The sequence below is a fragment of the Micromys minutus genome (assembly GCF_963924665.1).
Source record: "Micromys minutus genome assembly, chromosome: 7".
In the NCBI taxonomy this organism is placed as follows: domain Eukaryota; kingdom Metazoa; phylum Chordata; class Mammalia; order Rodentia; family Muridae; genus Micromys; species Micromys minutus.
The window spans coordinates 59,203,782-59,222,569 of NC_137976.1; the positions used below are offsets into that span (position 1 = coordinate 59,203,782).

Sequence of the window (18,788 nt, forward strand, 5' to 3'; positions counted from 1 at the left end):
CTGAGCCAACTCTCCAGCCCCTCCTTGTTTTTTTGAGGCAGTGTCTCTCCATGAGACCTGGGTTCACTAAGTAGGCTGGTTGACCAGAAAGCCCCAGAGATCCTATGTTCACTTCCCAGAGCTAGAATTGCAAGTGTATGTCACCACGCCCAGCATTTTACATGGATCTTGTGGGGGTCCAGTGGGGAGGGGGTCGTGCTTTCACAGCAAGCATTTTAATACCTAAGCTACCTACCCTGCCATTTGTCTTGATTTTTGACATGGACAGATGACCCTGTTATCTAGTCTCCTGCATCTGTCTCCCCCTTTGAATGCTGGAATCTAAATGCCTTTGTAAGGATCCACAGAGAGACGCTGCACCTTCTCCACATGCCTGTACCTGAAAACCCTCCCAATTTGGTCCTAGGCTGGAGGGAATTCAGATTCCCAGACAGAGCTACAAGAGGAGTCTGTTGGGTGTTCATGGAACAAGTAAGCTCTTTGGGCAGCACAGGATGCACCCACCTTTTCAGCTATCAGGAAGTCAGAGCGGAGGGCCTCTCGGGTACAGATGGCACCAAGCAGGAAGGCAAAGATGATGTAGAGAAACCACCTGCAAAACCCAAGAGAGAGAGAGAAAGCTGCCACACAGCCCAGTCCCAACCCTACCAAGCCTCAGTTTTCTATGGGGACCTGTGTCCTAAAAGAAGGCCAACCATGGAGCCACAGAGCTAGCCTGGGAAGGTGCATTTTATACTCTTTCTTCTCTAGTGTATTTCTTAGCCAAAAGAAACCAAGGTAACAGTGTTTTTAATCTTATACTGAAAAAGGGTATTGAAGTGGGGAAATAGGAGCCCAGCTTCCAGGACTGGGCCAGGACTGACCTACTATTCCACAGCCCAGCCATCTACCTCCAGTAGAAGAAGAATTGCCCAGTCATGTCTTAGACCTCTCAGTCCTCTCTGGTCTCTAGACCACAGATAACAGTGTACTTGAGTATGTTTGTCAACTTGGCACAAGCTCATGTCACCTGAGAAGAAGGAATCTCAACTGAGAAAATGCCTCTGTAAGATTAATCTGTGGCTGGTAGGAGGCATTTTCTTGATTAAGGATTAATAGGGGAGGGTCTAGTCCACTGTGGGTGGTACCATCCCTAGGCAGATGGTCCTGGGTTCTGTAAGAAAGCAAGATGAGCAAGCCAGTAAGCAGCATTCCTCCATATCTCACCTCTGCTTTAGCTCCTGCCTCCAGTTGAACTGCCTGTTATGATGAACCATCATCTGTAAACAGATAAACTGCTTCCTTCCCAGGGTCCACATGGTGTTTTATCACAGCAACAATAAGACACAGAGGGCAGGATTAAAAGGTAGAGCCGCAGCTTGGCTCTGCCATCAAGCTGTTCTGTGTGGGTGAGTAAGTCACATGATCCTGAGGTCTGCCCATTCCCATCTGGGCAAAGACAGTACACTGGCTCCTCTGACTTCCGGCTCTGTCTAAACAGGACAGGGTGCTCATGTGGGACCTCCTCCCTCCCCCTCCTTCCCTCACACTCAGCTTTTTCTGCTCTCTTTATGCCCTTCACAATGTTGTTGCCTCATTTTATACACATGGCCTGGCGCCCAGTGCCTGGCTGGCAGTAAGCATTCACAGGTAGGTATTTTAACATTTTCAAGTACTGTAGTTAAAATAGCCCAGGCAGCCAGCGCCTCCCATTAGGGTTCTGCTTCTGACCTTGCTGCATTTCCTCACCTATTCAATGAAGGCAGAGAGGCGCCCTCGTGCCCACTGCACAAGGGAAATAATGGAAGAATCTAGAAGGTAAAAAAATAGACTCAAGGCCATGTCACCTGACAGCAGCATCATGCTGCTAAGACTGAAACTAAGACTCCAGAAACCAGCAACCCGGGGGAGGGGGGCTGTAGGGGGAGGGGGTGCCCTATCTCTGAGCTTCTGCAACTTGTACATGTAGCACCTTCCTCCATCCATAGGTGCACATATGACATGTAGACACCCCCACAGTTGAACATTCACACTCAAACTTGTGCTCTCTCTCTCCCCCCCTCCCACACCCTCTCCTTTTATAGAAGCTCAAAAAGCTGACGAATGGAATGCACATGCTAGTCGATGATTATAACATGTTTCACCTCCATGTTCCCACCATGACCCTGGAAACTTAGTGGTTTCAAAAACAAAAATCGCCAAGTTCAAAAGAAGGTGGAGAAGAGGCAGGGTGGTTGGGGGGGGGGGAGGGCAGGGCAAGGGAAGGATTTAGTTTGCATTCATGCTCCCCCCTCCTCCCGCAGCCTTCTCAGGCAGGGCTGCGAAAGGACAGGGTCTGAATCCACCAGACGTGAATTTTCCAGCCCACCGAGTGTAAAAAGAAGGATTGGAATATGAAATAGGTTGGTCACAGCCAGGGCACTCTCAGAACAAAAGGGGCAGCCCTCCTCTTCTGCCTGGGTTTTTCTCTCCCACTCTCCAGCTCAGACCAATGGCTAAGAGGGGAACTCACGAGATGCCCACAGCTGCTAGGGAGCCTAGGGGTATGCTGTCAGCCGGTTCCCTCAGGTCTCCTCCCATGTTGAAGCCAGCCATGACTCCTGAAAGACACCCAGACAAGAGATGAAGTGAGGTAGGGTACCCGGTGAATCAAATCGCTCTCCCCAGGTGGTCCCTTCCTCTCCTCCAGCCCCTTTCCTGGAAGCTGCCATTTGTAGAAGTGCAAGCAGGCAGACTCTCCATCTCCCCAGGCAACTGGGGAGGTATCTACAGGGTAGTGAAAGGGGCCTTTGTGGATTGTATGCTGAGGAGGAAATCCCTCCCAGCAACAAAAGCATCCTATCACTCCTTGAAAGAGTTAAGGGTGAGGGAGGTATGCTTAAAGCCACACAAAGGTCCTGATGCCCCAAGCTGAGCTCTGCCAGCTTGCTAAGCTGGGACAATGCCCCAAGTGGCTCAGCAGGAGCAAAAAGGCCTGCATATTCCTTCTGCTGCCAACTGTTTCACCGAGGGCTCAAGTACTTGCTGGGGTTTGGTATCACCCAGCAGCCAGGACCAGGTGCCATGTTCAGAGCTCCAAAAGACAAAAATCTGAGGTGAGCACTTGACTACATCTTCTTTACCCTATTGCCTCAAGTCCCAAGAACACCAGTGGAAGCAATTGATAGGCAAAGGCACGTGGATCTCTGTGAGCCTGAGTCCAGCCTTGTCTACATGGAAAAAAAAAAAAAAAAACAAAAAAACAAAAAAACTTGTCTCAAGAAGCTACCCATCCCCCCCAAAAAATAATGAAAATAATTTATCTATCATGGTGAGGGATCCATAGCAGAGCAGGGAGGAGGGAGATGTTTTCTTTCTAGACACACTCAACAGAACAAAATTCTAAAGTAGAGTAAGGGCCTAACCCATGGACGCTCAGTCAACCCAGCAAGATGGAGACCATGGCCATGAAACTCCTACACAGCAGGAGACATGGTTTTGTGTGGAGAATCATGGTGGTTTGAATAACCCTTAGGGAGGGGCATTATTAAAAGGTGTGGCCTTGTTACTGTAGGTGTAGCCTTATTGGAGGAACAGCACCACAGCGGTGGTGGGCTTTGAGGACTCAGAAACCCAAGCCCAGGCTCAGTGGCTCACGGTTCTCTTCCTACTGCCTGCAGATCAAGTGTAAAGTATGTTTTCTCTCTCCAGCACCACATCTACCTACATGCTGCCATACTTCCCGCCAGGATGATGATGGACTGACCCTCTGAACTGTAAGCCAGCCCTAATTAAGTGTTTTCCTTTATAAGAGTTGCCTTGGTCATGGTGTCTGTTCAGAGCAGTAACTAAGACAGAAGTGTCCCTGAAGGGGATGTTAGTGGACTCAGGGATGACACGGGTCTGATTACCACCATTATTAACTTACATTCAGCCTACAGGGTTAAGAGCTTCATGCAAACTTTATTTTTGTTTAACCCTTATAACTGCATCAGAAAAGTGGGATGAATTTCTCATTTTATAGAAAAGTTCTTAAAGAAGTTGATTTAAAACAGCCTAAAGTCTCACATTTAGTAAACGCAAAGCCAGGCTTTACCCAGGGGAAGCAGATTCAAGGGGAAGTTTGGGGCCAGAAAGCTACAGGGTTCTATTTCAAAAGAACCCTGAATGTTGGGCCAAGACTTGGGTCTGCATACATTTTTGTCCCAGTGATTCTGCTAAGGGTGCTGGACAGTCTACACTGCCAACTTGGCACAACCTAAAGTCACCTGGGAAGAGAGAACCTCAATTGAAGAATTGTCTCAATCAGATTGGCCTGTTGACATGTCTATGAGGAATTATCTTGATTGACGACTAATGTGGGAGGGCCCAACCCACTGGGGGCAGCATCATCCCTAAACAAGCAGGCCTGGCCTATGTTACAAAGCCAACAAGCAAGCCAGTAAGCAACATTCTTCCATGGCCTCTGATTTAGTTTCTCCCTCCAGGTTCCTGCCTTGAGTTCCTTCAGTGAAGGGTTGTTACTGAAAGTATAAGTCAAATGTACTGGATAGTTTTATGTCTAATAAGAAATCGCCTCTAAAGATCAAGCTGTAGGCAAGCTCATAGGACCATTTTCCTAATTAGTGATTGATGGGGGAGGGCCCAGCCCACTGTGGGTAGGGACACCTTTGGGCAGGTAGTCCTGGGTTCTATAAGAAAGCAGATGGAGCAAGCCATGGGGAGCAAAGCAAGTTGGCAGCATTCTTCCATGGCCTCAGCTCCTGCCTCCAGTTCCTGTCTTGTGTGAGTCCTGTCCTTGCATCCTTTGATAATGAACAGTGATGTGCAAGTGTAAGATGAATAAACTCTTTCTTCTCCAGCTTGCTTTTTTGGTCATGGTGTTCATCACAGCAATGGAAACCTTTCCTCCTCCGATTTTCTTTTGGTCAGAATGTTTTTATCACAGCAACAGAAAAGCAAAGTAGAGCAGGTATGAGTGAAGATGTAACCAACAATGTTTCTAAGTACTTGTTTGTGGTGGTGAAAATTACAAACTATTTCATGACTGAAACTAGTCAGTTAGAGGATGGTAGTGTATGTGCCTATCAGTAAAAGGATGTTGGTGTGCCTATCAGTAAGAGGATGGTGGTGTATGTGCCTATCAGTAAAAGGATGTTGGTGTGCCTATCAGTAAGAGGATGGTGGTGTATGTGCCTATCAGTAAGAGGATGTTGGTGTGCCTGTCAGTAAGAGAATGGTAGTGTACCTGTCAATAAGTACCAGGCCTCAGAGACAAAAGGGATGTGCTGTGAGACTGTTTAAAGAGGCTTAGCAAAAACAGAACATATGGCATATTCCCATTGTTAGCTGAGGTGGGGAGGAGGGGAAGAGAGGGAGAGGAGGAGCTTCGGGGAAAGAGGTTGGGGAAGTACCTCAGTCCATGAAATACCTGCCACACAAAGAGTAGGGCCCGAGTTTGAGCACCCAGCACCCATACAAACAGAATAGTAGTGTACACCTGAAATCCCAGCCCTAGGGAGGTCAAGACTGGCAAGCCTTGGGGCTCCTGCCCAGCCAGTCTAGCTGAACTGGCAAACCAGGTTCAATGAAACCTTGTCTCAGAAAACAGGATGGAGAATGAGAGAGGAGGATATACAGTGTTGACCTCCGGCCTTCACACACTAACACATGTGACTACACACTCAAGAGGAGCTAGAAGATGCTGACAAATGTTATAATTTTTTTTCTGCAGGATGGAAGAACAGATTTCATTTCTTCAGTCTTTGCTGATGTTGTTTGTATTTTCCCAGCATTTTATAGTGATCACTTTTTCATCTTTCATTCGTTTGTTTCAGGCAGAGCTGACCTTGAACTCTATGTAGTGAAGGATGCCCAGGAACTACTGATTCCCTGAATGTACTTTCCAAGTGGGGTGCTTGTACCACGGCACCCAGTGTATACTGGACTGATGCTCTAACCCAGGCCCCATGATACAACACTGTCAACTGAGCTATGTCTAAATTCAAAGCAATCTTTCCAGTGTGGGGGAAATAAGATTGAAAATGGCCCGGCAGGTGTAATTTCTTTCCACTCATTCCTGCTTTCCTTAAAGGAACGATTAGAAGGGTGGTGACTGGGTTAATAAATGCCTATATGCAGAGAGAATGCATCGACTCCAAGACTAAAACGTCTCCTGTTTGGGACACAGAGATTACTGAAAACAACAGGGATGGGAAGGGTGTCTTTGGGAGGCTCCTCCTAAAGAGTCTCAGTGCGTGGCCTGAGGGGATGTTACACCTCAAAGGAAGTCCTGTCCATGCATCAGATGGGCACACAAATATGTCTACTTACCTCCAAACAGCAGGAAAACAGAACTGAAAGACACATCAACCAAAACTCACCAGGCAGGTGTTGAGAACCACAACTAATAAACAAAAATTAAACACACACACACACACATGCACACAGGCACACACGCACATCGTGGAATATCCCCGATGGAAGAAACGCACATCGTAGCTGAGAGAATTGGGGAAATAATCACTAATTAATAGCTCCTGATATATGCAAGAAGAATGAACATTCTGCCAACAGAATGATCTGCTGAGAAAAAAAAATTCCCAACAAGAAAGAATAATTGGAATAAAAAGGTGGCTGTGAATGTCAAGACTGCCACAGAACTGGGCTGGTGGGACGGTTCTGTGGGAAAAGGCACTCGCTCCCAAGTTTGGATCCCAAGACCCACAGAGTGGAACATCCATTAAAAATCAGACACATAAACGAAATGATAAGCTTAATGCTACAGATCTGAAAACTCAAATGAGGTGTGTTCTCAATCTTGTAGGATTAAAAAGATAAAAGGGTAGCAAAGTTTGAGGAAACCGAGAGAAAATGTGAAATTGTAGTAACCAGAAAACAGAGAGATAAGAGAAACAGAGGAAATAGAGGGTAAAAGAACGTTCCAGAGAAGAGAAGTTTCCCCAAACTGAAGACTCCTGTCTTTATTCCCACTACATTCCAGCACAAAGAATGGGGGAGGGGAGCACCCATGCCTAAACACATCGCTGTGCCACTTCAAAAGAAATCCAAGCGCTGCCAAGGATGAAACACTGAACATTAACGGGAGAGCAAACCACCGACCACCATCAGGCCTCCTCAGCCACACTGAATGCTAACGGCTCTAATTGTGAGATTTGCAGGGAAGATTGTTTTTAATCGGGAGCTGTAGCTAGATTATCCGTTCAGTGAAAGTAGGGTCAGGCCGAGAAGAGCTCGGAAACTTCAACTTCCACGTTGTTCCCTTAAAGTTTGCACTCCCACAAAATGAAAATGATGTAGCAAAGGCAAAAGGCAGTGGTGGTAACACAGGCTTGAAATGAAGGCCAGGGTGACGAGTTGATAGCAGAGAGGGGAGCCGAGGCCAGGGTGACGAGTTGATAGCAGAGAGGGGAGCTGAGACCGACTCGGAAGGACAGAGGCTCTGGGTGGGAACAGAGGAAGCAATGTGGATGATGAGGTCCACACAATGACATAAGGGGGTAAGTCGACTGCTTGATTGGCTGCAGGAAAAGAGAAAGGTTATTGCAAGTCCAGGGAAAGGTGAATGAAAGAGCTAAGGTCTGAATATGAAGGGAGCTACCTGTGACATGATCTTAGCTCACAGGAGGTGAGAAGGCCCATTCTCGACCTGCAGGCGAGGCAGAATTCTGGCCACTGACTTGCTCTTCAGCAAGCAACCCACGGAGAGTCCCAGGCACCTACCTGTCCGCTGGTCTATTTTTTTGACCTTTGAAACTGAAGACGGAGAGACCCCTGTAACTGCAGAGCAGACCGTGACTATTCTATACTTTGGTGACACCGAAGTCAGGCTACGGGCACATGACATTACAGTGGGAGACGAGATGGCTCAGCGGGCGAGGGAGCTTGCTGCACACCCACGACAACCGAGTTGCATCTCCGAAACTCACGGAGAGGTGGGAGAAGAGAACTGACTCCACGGAGCGGTCCCCTAACCTCCCACACACTCCACGCACTCCGAGGCACGTGTGCCCCTCCTCCACATTAATGAGAGATAAAGTAAACCTTCTAAGTAGGATAAAAGAGGAACAGAGAAAAGCCACAGACAACACCACAGTGATGTAGAAAACAAAACCCTCAGTCTCGCTCAGAGTCAGTGACAATGATACCCCAAGCTTCAATGAGACCACTGAGGAGACTTGAAATGTAATTCAAATATGCATTTTGGGTTAGCCGTAAAGGCAGATAAGGGAACAGCTGGGAAAATATTGATATAGCAGCTGGAATACATTTTAACTAAGTTTATAATTCTATCTTGTCATTGGGAAACTATATCTCTAAATGTTTACTATTGAAGAACCTAGTGTGGACTGGAGAGATGGCTCAGAGGTTAAGAGCACCGACTGCTCTTCCAGAGGACCTGGGTTCAGTTCCCAGAACCCACATTGGTGGCTCAGAGCCACCAGTAACATCAGTCCCGGACGCCCTCTTCTGGCCTTCATGGGTACTGCATGCAGATACACATGCATGTAAAACAATCATCTAAAATAAGAAAAGACAAGAACTTCCCTGTAACATGGGGCAGTCCTTTTTCATAGTTCCTTCATAACCACAACGCAAAAAACTGTTTGGCAGCTGGCAGGGTGAGGAGGTAACAGTGTTTACTCCCTGAAAGTCTAATTATTCATGAGATTTGGTCCACTTACCAAGGATAGTCAGTTTACTATAGAGTTCCTGATATTGCCTTAAAAACCTCAATATATAAAAGGGCTATACAGATTCCCTTAAGATGAGGACAGTAACTAAAGTATTCCTTATAAGTACTTCACATATATGTATAATGACAAAAAGAAGAAGACCACCCAGAGAACCCCGGCTTCCAAAACAACGGAAGAATGAAGAGATGTAAACTGAGCTTGATAAAACAGGATTTGAGTATTTAAAAGTCTCGAGGTAATCAATAAGCAATTAAGAAAACTTTATCAAAATTGGGGAAGTGGATAGAGGGTCGTGCAGGTAACATAAGTTCATATTTCCAAGCATAAAGTTAGTCCCTAAACGTCTCATTTCGACCAATCAAGTTACAGCTACAATGATATGTTTTGTGATACACGCGGGCTTCAAAAATTACCAAACATGAATACAAACAGTTGCCTCTGTGGGGAGGGATTTGGAGGGGAGTAAGAAGAGAGCTTTATAAGTACCAGTTTGTAATATATACATATGCACACATATGCATATATGCATAGCCACAGTTCGATCATATGCAGGTATGATTGCCTCCTGTCCCTAAGGCTGCTTGCTGCCAGAACAATCTGATGTCAAGGGCTGTATTTCCCAACCTCCAGGTCCATCCCTAATACCTCCCCTTTAATGGTCCTCCTAAATCCAGACCCTCTGGTGAGGTCCTCACCCAACACCAGGTTGACTGTCTGCTGTGCCTCACTGACTACCATGTTACCTTCTTCCTCTTCAAGGGCTCTCTGCCCCCTGAGTCCCCAGCATGTCTGGCTTTGGGAAACTGTATACTGTTCTGTTCCTGCCCACTTTGTACTCCCTACGGTTCGCCGGTGCTGTCTTCACACCTTCCTTCTGATCACCTGAAGGCCCAGGAGAATCCCAGAGAAGGTGACTGATCTAGGGGGTCACTCTCTCTCTCTTTGTTCTAGACAATAGCGAATAGCAACTGTCCATTGCACTTGGGGGAAAGACCCGGGTTCCAGTTCAATGGAAGAGAAAGGATTGATGCTCACAAACCAGACAAGAATGAGACGGACCCAAGTGGTAATGGCCCAGAGGAAAGAAGCATGGGGGCAGGGCCTGCTGGGCCCTGGGGTAAAGTACACACATATCACCAATGCTTAGGCTACTGTCCTTTGGCTCTGCTGAGCTATAGGCAACTTTCTCACTAACAAGATCTAGGGAACTTGTTTTGATTGTGATGGAATGGGGGAAGGGTTGTGCATCCTTGTCGGACCTTTAGTCAAAAGCATTCACTTTGTTTCTGCTTCCAGTACAGTTAGAGAACTTACTGTAAATGCTGGGGCTAGACGAAGGCTGGGTACGCCCATACTCAGAGCACTGTTAGGATTCGGGTGTCTTACAAACATCACGTTTTTAAAGCTCCAGAGCTAGTCACATGCCCTGGAAAATGCCTGTAGTTCAAGCACTCAGGAGGCTGATGTAGAAGTGTGAGTTCAAGGCCATCCTGGCCTATGAAGTAAGACCCTGTCTCAAAAAAGGGAAAACCTGGTTTGGTCAAAACAAGACTGCCAGTTTGTCTTGCTGGGTTGACCAGTGTCTGAAATATCCTGATATTGACTCTGAGAAGGGAAATACATACATACTATCTCTTAAAACTTCCTTGACATTAAACAAAAAAAAATTTTTTTAATGTACTTTGGTCATTATTAGAATCCATGGAAAACGTTTTGGGAAAAGCTAGGTATTAGTTTGCTATTACCACCGCCTTTATACTATTTACGGTAGGTTTCCTAAAAATGTATTAAATGGCCCTTTACAATCAAAAATTCTTACAACTGGAAGGCATCTCAGAGAGCATGTAATTAACTTTTGTTGTCTGAAGAATAAGGAAACTGAGACCCAGGCCACTGGCGAGAGGAACTTGGCTCAAGTCTTCCAGCTAACCGCTAGCCCTGATCTTTAAGGACCCAAGAGCTGGGTCTACCCCACATCACACAGCCAGCCCCTCTCTAATACCCATGACTGCCTTAGATTGGCCTCTCCAGAACAGAAGAATCACACGACTAACTAGGGCTCCACCCCATCTCAAGAAGGCTGCGTGTATCATTATAACTGGCAGCACACACTGGATTCTCCACAGCACTTCAACCCCCAATAATCACTGCCCAATGGGTATCTGGATCAGCCTCTCCTTGTGGGTTTTTTAAAATTTTACTTTTTACTTTTAATTATGAGTGGAGGTGAGCACACGTAAGTACAGTGCCCTCAGAAGCCAAAAGATGTTGGATCCCCTGGAACTGGAGTTACAGGCAGTAGTGAGCAGCCCCAAGGTATCCCAGGTGATGGGAATTGAACTTGGTTCCTCTGTAAGGACAGCACAAGCTTTCAACTACCCACCCATCTCTCCAGCCCTCCCTGTGGGTTTTAAACTGTCACTGTAGGAACAGTGGATTGCTCTATCCCAACAACGTTTCCTCCTGTATCAGGGCGACACAGTTGGAACCTTACTACCATGTGCCTATTGGGTTCAGTCCTCCATCCAAGTCCTAATGACCTCCTGGGATATCTTGGACAGACATGACAGACAAGTATGGTGGCACTAGTCACCAGCCTTACCTATCGAGGCTTAGGCTGTGGCATTAGGACCATTCAGAGTCAGCATTACCGATATCCATTAGATGGCACCAGATGAAGGGAGAGCTGGTCTCACAACAAACACAGATGAGGAGGAAAGAATTTTTTTTTTCCTTACACATCTCAAAAACAATCCTATGTGTAAAATAAAAACGAGTCAGCCACTGCCTGAACCACACCCAGGACCAGCTTCCTTCTCTCCATACCGAGTTTACCACATCACAAACACACCTCCACGGCTGCTGCTTAGCACATGGTTTCCAACCCAACTCTCTTTTCTGCCCCTCACCGGCTTACAGCCTGGTCAGCTAAGTTGATCTTGTAGAGTCTTTATTCCCTTTCTTCTTGGAGTTGGAAGCAGTCCTCCATCTCCCCAGACTGTAAGGATGCTGCTGGGAAAGACAGCATCTCACAGGGCCTTGCAAATGCCAAGGCCCAAGCAGAGTTGGCAGACTTCCGCACCGGGCTAGCCTCAGACACCATGCAGCTCTTCCAGAGAAACAGTAGGGTTCACTGCTTACTATCTGGGTGAATGACGGTCAACCCCAAGTAAAGATTTAGTCTAAACTTTAAAGCAGATGTAGATACGTAAGATTTTGAATATGAAATTAAAGCAAGGGTTTTAGCAGGAGTTGCTGCAAATGAGGGACCTTGGAGCCAAGGCCTCACTGAATTCCTCCAAAAGTTCGTGTGTGGGAAACTGAAGCGGAAGTTCTGTGTGCTGAGCACAGTGGTGACCATCTTGCAGAGGCAGGAAGATCAGCTCTATAGAATGTTCCAAGGGAAGGAACTCTGGCCAGCTTCAGCATGGGAACCATGGTGACCATGTGACCATGGCTCTGGCAGGCCGTGGCCTTCTCCCCAACTCCCCCTGCCTTGTTAAAAATTCTTAGATTGCATTCCTAAAGCTAGCCACCAGGGTCCAATCCCTTATTTGGCCACTCCCTCTTCCTGAAGCTGACCACCAAGGTCCAGCCATCAAAATCCCACTCTGGTTCACCTAATTAACATGCCCAATTAAAATTACACACGTCATCCTAACAGGGTTTCCCCTTGTACCTTTATAAACTGCCACTTGCTCATGGACCATGTCAATCCAGACTTCTCTCTACTGGAATAAATACCCCTTCTCCCTCTCCCTTGTTCCCTCCCTCTTCTACCTTGCCCTCTATTTCCTGTCTTTGTCTCTTATTTCCTTCCCTCTGTCCCTCTGGGGCAAATCAATGTCTGTGCCGAGAGCTTGGTCTTGGAGTTCCTGAGCTGGAGTTCTCTCACACCAGGCTAACCTGGGCTATCTGAGGGAGGGAGGTTATGTTAAGGGCATTTGAAGATGGAACTCACATGGTGAGTTTAGTGGCTTTATAAGAGGGCTAGGTGCATGTGGCCCAGTGGTAAAGCAAGACTTACTTTACATGTACGAAGCCCTGGGTGCCACTCTGTGTGTCATAAAACAGTAACAACTACAGCAAAGCCCAACGGGCCAGCCCAAGGGTATGTAATCCCAACACCGGAAGGTAGAGGACAGACTCTAACGAGGGGCGTGGAGAAAATCTGAGCTAGCGTGGTTTGCTATGTTTCACCATGTGCCATCCTCCAGCCTGTTCTAACATGTCCCAAGGCCTTTACCAAATGCCGAGCAGATGCTGGACACTATGAACTTTCCAGTCTCCAGAATCACCAGTCAAATGAACGTCTAACTCCATCTCAGGCATTTTGTGGTAGAGATAGAAAACAGACTCAGGTAACAGACCTGTTTCTCAGAGAACCGGGGAGGGTTGAAGGGAGAGGCGGTAGAATCAAGAGCCCATTGCAGTGTGTCACGTGACAGGCTGTGCCAATAACAACTATAGGTATAATGGTTTTGATAAAGTTATGAAGTCTGTGAAATCTTTAATCAAGTGTGTATAATCACAGAGCTTCCTCTCTTCCCCTTTCCCTGCCCACAGTCCATCAGAATAAAGTGGGACCTACCCCATCCTTTCTTGTCCTCTTTAGTCTAGAGTCCCTCCCTCTTGTCCAGCAGGTGCCTGTTCTCACTCACAACAGACAAAATGTGAGGGGCATGGGGAGATACCCTGGAGCTGGATAGTTAGGAGGGTCTACTGATAGCCCGGCTCAGGGGCGGAGTCAAGAGAGACATAAGCAAGGTGCAATCCAGGCTTAGGTCACACAGACAGACAACTTCCCAGGATGCATAGGTGTAAACAGGAAGTCATGCTCAAGAGTCAAGGGCGTCACAGAAACAGGCCTTGATGAAGAAGATGGCTAGAGCCATTCTGGAAAAAAAAGCTGTTGGTTTCCCACCAAGTTCTTTATGCTGGGTGTGGTCAACCACAGCTCCAAGTGCTGACTGTGGCCAAAGAGCCTCTTACCCTTTCCAGTAAGAGTTTGGGATTTGAGGACAAGGGTTATGTGACTTCATACAACTGGCATTTTTCTCAGCAAGCTCCTGGAGCTGTGGTCCTGGATTCCTGGAGGGGCTGCCTCTGTCAGGGCGTGTTTGGGAAAACCCTGTAGGGAGGGATGTTTTGCTGGTACAGCTTGGAGAAGAAAACTGCTTTGAGGAGCAAAGCAAAAGAAGAATCCAGGCCAACCCCTATTCCCTGCAGCCCCTACCACAGGGTGTGGTAGAGCCCAGCTTGGTGAGGATGAGAGGTCGGGCTCCATAAATACAGTAGGGGAACCACACCTAACATTCGGCTGCTCCTCAGAAGTCCCCTCCCTCCGGGATAGAGTATCTAGGTAAAGTGTGATAAGGCTCTGGAGGTGAGGATGCAGCAACAATGTTTATTCTTCAAAGCTCCCTCTCTACAACAAGGAAGAGGATGGTGCAGGAGGGAGCCCCACTTACGCCCCGTTAATCCCTAGCAAATCTATCGCCATGGAAACTGCCAATCATGCGTGCTTTTCATAGCTTAACCAAACATCTGCCAGGGAAAAACAAGTGGTTTGAATCATTTACCGGCCTCCATGTTTACTCTGGGGCCCTGAGTAAACAGAGCCGGGGAGGGGGGGGGGAGGCTCTACTCCAAAGCAGTGGGGGGGGGGGCTGCTCTGCTTCCTAACTGTATGATGTCCATTAGGTCCTTGCCAATCTTTTCTGTACCCTTCCTTCCCCAGTTAAACAACAACAACAACAAACACACACACACACACACAAAGCCTCACATCAAAGGTTTGTTTGGAGGCTAAGCTGGCCTCTAAGACAGAGAGAAGTTCATGAGGCTGACACTCCACCTAGTATTATAATTTTAACACATGGACTGTTACAAAATGACTCTCTCATAAAGCACAGAAAATAAATCCGTGTGTTTGTGGGAGTGTGTGAATGTGACGGGGTGGGTAGTCATGTGTGGAGACGTGGGCGAGCATGTACCATGGCACAGGCGGCAGGCAGAGGACAACCCGGGAATGTCTGTCAGCCCTCATCCTTCTGGGTTGTCTGAGACAAGGTCTCTCTCTGTGTAAAACAGTCTGGCTGGCTTCAACCTTCGGGAGGCTCTTCATCCCCATCCCCATCTCCTCGAGGCCTCGCTGGGACTGTAGATGCTCACTCCGGTCTGGCTTTTGTGTGTGTTTCAGTGAACGAAACCCACATCATGAGGCTTGCTTGACAAGCCCTCTCTGCAGTGAGCCATCTCCTCAGCCTCAGAAAATCCATCGGGACCAACAGATATCCTTAGGTAGCTGTCTCAAAAGAAATACAGAAACCCGCCCTGTAGCAGAATTTGCTGTGCTGTTATCAAGAAGGAAGAAGGAAGTCGGAAGGACTGAGGATGTAGCTCGGTGGTAGAGCTCTTGTCTAGCATGCTGTGGGTTCCAGTCCTACCAACCACACACGTGCACGCACGCGCACAAAGAACAGAACAAGAGAAGGAAAGGTGGAAGTTGAGTGTCTGGCCTGGAGACTGAGCTCAGCACTGCCTGCCAGGTAGCTCTCCCAAGATGCAGGTCACTCACCTGGAGAGGGGGCTCATACCCCACCCACTCAGGCCGGCACCGTCCCCTACATTACTGCTTGAGAACATCAGGATCATCCTCCCAAGACAATCTCCTGGGGTCTCCGTGACACTCAAGAGCAAGAGTGTGAGCAGTCACCAGGAGGCATGCTTTCTGTCCAGGCACAAGGCTGGCCTCACCTGGGGACACTGCCTTCCAGGCCGGGGAGACTCAGCTGGAGCCCCTGGCTGTGTGCTCATCAGTACGGGGGGGGGGGGGGGACGAGAGCGGAGGAGCCGGTAAGCAGTTCCAGATGGTAACTGTTCTTCTTTCCGTCTCCCCCCCCCCCTCTCTTTTTGTCCACTCAGTAGGAAGCTGACTTAGATTTGATTGATGGCTTTGGAGGAGCACAGTAGAGTTCCCCTGACTACCGTGGGAGCTTGTTTCTCCACCGCCTGGGACCCTATGCTGTTCCACAGACTCAAAGAGGTAGACAAGATGGCTGGTCACAGCATGGGGGACCAGAATGGATATACATAATCTGTGGGGCCCAACTAAATAAAATTACAGGAACACCCCTGTAGGGATGATGATGATGATGATAAACTTTATCCAAAGCAAAGCATTACACGAGGGGAGAGAGCCAGTCATACCCTAAAGCAGATGGACCTGAGCATCTCCCCATTCCATTCCCATACAAGACTGGCCCTAGGGTTTGGAGTAAGGAAAGATCAACTCACACGTTCTGGAATGGTGAAGACCTGGGACCCTCTCCGTGGCTACATTGGTAGGGACACAGAGGACCCAGAAAAGAAGGGTCTGGGAATGCTAAGACCCTTAAGTGCAGAGTTCTTATGTTCAGCAGGTTTCTGGTCTCCTAATTTAACTTCAAGGAAGACCCTGCAGATAGGACATGGGAGGGCCAGGCTTTGTACACAGATGCCCAACAGCATGACCACTTGGCATGCCTTGGCATTGGGTACGAACCCAAAAAGCTGGTTGAACCATGGCCACACCAGGTAGACCTCCAGAATGATTAACATTAACTTTGAGTCATCCCGGAAGGGTTGAATCTTAAGAGTCAGAGATCAACTTTTCTCATGTTCTAAACATGAAAGAGACATATTGTTCCAGTCAATTGAATCCGCAGATGAGAATCCTACTACTCAGCACTAGTTTCAGGCTCATTTCCAAGGTTGGGGAAGGGGTAGGGGTGGGCAATGATCTATCAGACCGGTCAGGCGGTAGACATGAAGGGCAGTGAAGAAAATCCAGTGTTAATTGTAAGGTAACATTGTCAGGACTTGGAGAGTTCTAGAAGTAAGGTGGACGGGGCCAGAAGACGGTGGGTGGAGTCGAGAGAAAGTGAGGAGTCAGGAATTAGTACCAACTGTTGGATGCCATCCCTGAGAACAGGGGAGCAAGAGAAGAGCCAGTTGGAGACAGGCAGAAAGAGTTTGGCTCTGAAGTCATTGAGTCTGAAGTATGTACAGAGGAAAAGCCTGGGCTGGCAGGGTGAATGTGGGGTCAGCAGCTCTGTGGGCAATTATTACAGAAGAGAATTGGAAGAGATTAAGAAGAGGACAGGGCCAGCAGGGACCAGAGGAAAATGATCATGTAACAAGCAGGCACAGAGAAGGAAAGAGAGCAGGCAGGTGAGTGCTGCAGGGAGGGAAGGCGCTGGTGGTGTGTGACCGGAATTCAGAAGGAAGAGGAAGCGGTGGCTGCTGAGGGTCAAATAGGGCCGGAAGTCAGAAATGCTCACTGCTTAGTCGTGAGGTCAGTGGGAAGTCGCCGACGGCCTTGGAAGGATCCAGTTCCTTTAGAAGTGTGGTAGAGATGAGCAGGAGATGAAAAAGGCAGATGGGGAGCCATCTTACCTGGGGAAGAAGGAGAGCAGGGGGGCTTTGCCAGAGAAGAGTGTGGGGTTGGGGCATGATGGTGAAATGTGTCTCCTTCAGTTTGGTAGCTTTATTCAAGCATAACTCGGACTCACATAGCCACCAGCACAATCCAGAACGTATTGTCCATCCTAAAGTGTCCTCCTGTCCCTCAGAAGCCCTTCCTCTAACCCCTTCACACCAATCTCCAGGCATCTGCCTGCTGTCTACAAGCTAAAGCTTGATTCTTCTAGAATGTTACATAAATGGAATTTATGCGATTTTACTTTTTTACTAACTTTTGGTATCTTTTTATGTCTGACTGACTCAGCATAATTATTTTGAGGCTCATGTACATTTGCTGTGCACATCAAGAATTTCTCCCTTTATGCTGCTCTTCTTTTTGTGAGACTGAATCACAATTTATTTATCTACTGACCTATTGATACTCATCAAACTATTTCCACTTGAGGAGTACACTAATGAAGCTGCTTTGAATACTTTAAGTATTTGTTTTTATTTTTAATGTGTGTGTGTGTGTGTGTGTGTGTGTGTGTATGTGTGTGCAGTACCTATGGAGGTCAGAAGAGTCTGATCCCCTGGAATTGTGGTTACACAAAGTTGTGAGTCATGTGGGACCTGGAGCTGGTCACCAAACTCCCACCTTTTGCAAGTGCAGTAGATGCTCTGACCTTGGAGCCATTGCTCCAGCCCAAATTAAGCTGTTTTAGATGTTCACATATGGAAGTCTTCACACAAGTGTGTGCTTCCAGATAATTGGGGGGCAGGTAGATGAGTGTTTGGAATTTTTAAGAAACTGTTCAAAGTTTTCTAAAGTGGTGTGACTATTTCATGTTCCCCTCAGTAGTACGGGAGCTTTGAATTTCTCCACAGCCTACACACTTGTATGAAAGTCTATCTCATGATAGACATTCCAGTAGCTTCTCCTTCTCCCACCCTTTGTGCATGTGGGGGAAGGGTGACAAGAAAGACCATGACACATGTAGGAAGCAGGGGATAGGAGACAGCTGACACCAGATCAGCAACAGAGATGCTTTTCTAGTCTGTGCCCTGAAAACAACCCTGTCTTGAGCATTTCCTGTGGACCACTTGTCATATGTCAACTTCTTGTCTTCTGGGCCAGGGAGCCACATGTGAGACAAGAGTTCTACTGTCTCCTTCAGAAATTTTGAGCAAGTAAAACCATTGTTAACAGAATGGATTTTTAGTCAGAGTGAAGGCCACCACCAAAGTCAGCTTCAGACCCCCAGAGCACATGAAAGCCAACTATGATGTTGAACTTCAGGGATCGAGCATTTACACCCCCAAGGTAAGGATGAGAAGGAACCCAGGGTACCTACCTGTAGCTGCGGGGAAGAACACCCCAAATACAGTGAAGAATGACTCCCCAGGGCTGTAGTCTGGCAGAATGTTGCTCTTTAGTAGTTCTGGAGAGTATCCAATGAAACCATGTTCTGTAAAGACACAAAAGCGCGCCAGGGAACAGAGAGCCCAAGGGTTATAAGTGCTTATAGCATAGTTTCTTTCTTCTTGAGGCAGTGACACACTCTGTAGCCCAGGCTGGCCTGGAACTTACTGCATGGTTTGGGCTGGCTGTATATTTACAGTGATTCTCCTGCCTCAGCCTCCTGATTTGCTGGGATCATAGGTATA

General features: G+C 47.5%; 1 protein-coding gene across 1 annotated transcript in view; it reads right to left on the bottom strand.

Moving 5' to 3' along the window:
- The window catches only part of SLC12A8 (solute carrier family 12 member 8), a gene marked incomplete at its 5' end in the record, with an annotated part of 141,088 nt that overhangs the window by 58,095 nt on the left and 64,205 nt on the right, over window positions 1-18,788 (bottom strand). The window contains 3 exons of the mRNA XM_080919665.1: window positions 505-592; window positions 2,492-2,579; window positions 18,476-18,589. Of these exons, the coding sequence (XP_080775791.1) occupies window positions 505-592; window positions 2,492-2,579; window positions 18,476-18,589 (290 nt within the window). The remainder of the gene's footprint in view (window positions 1-504; window positions 593-2,491; window positions 2,580-18,475; window positions 18,590-18,788) is intronic.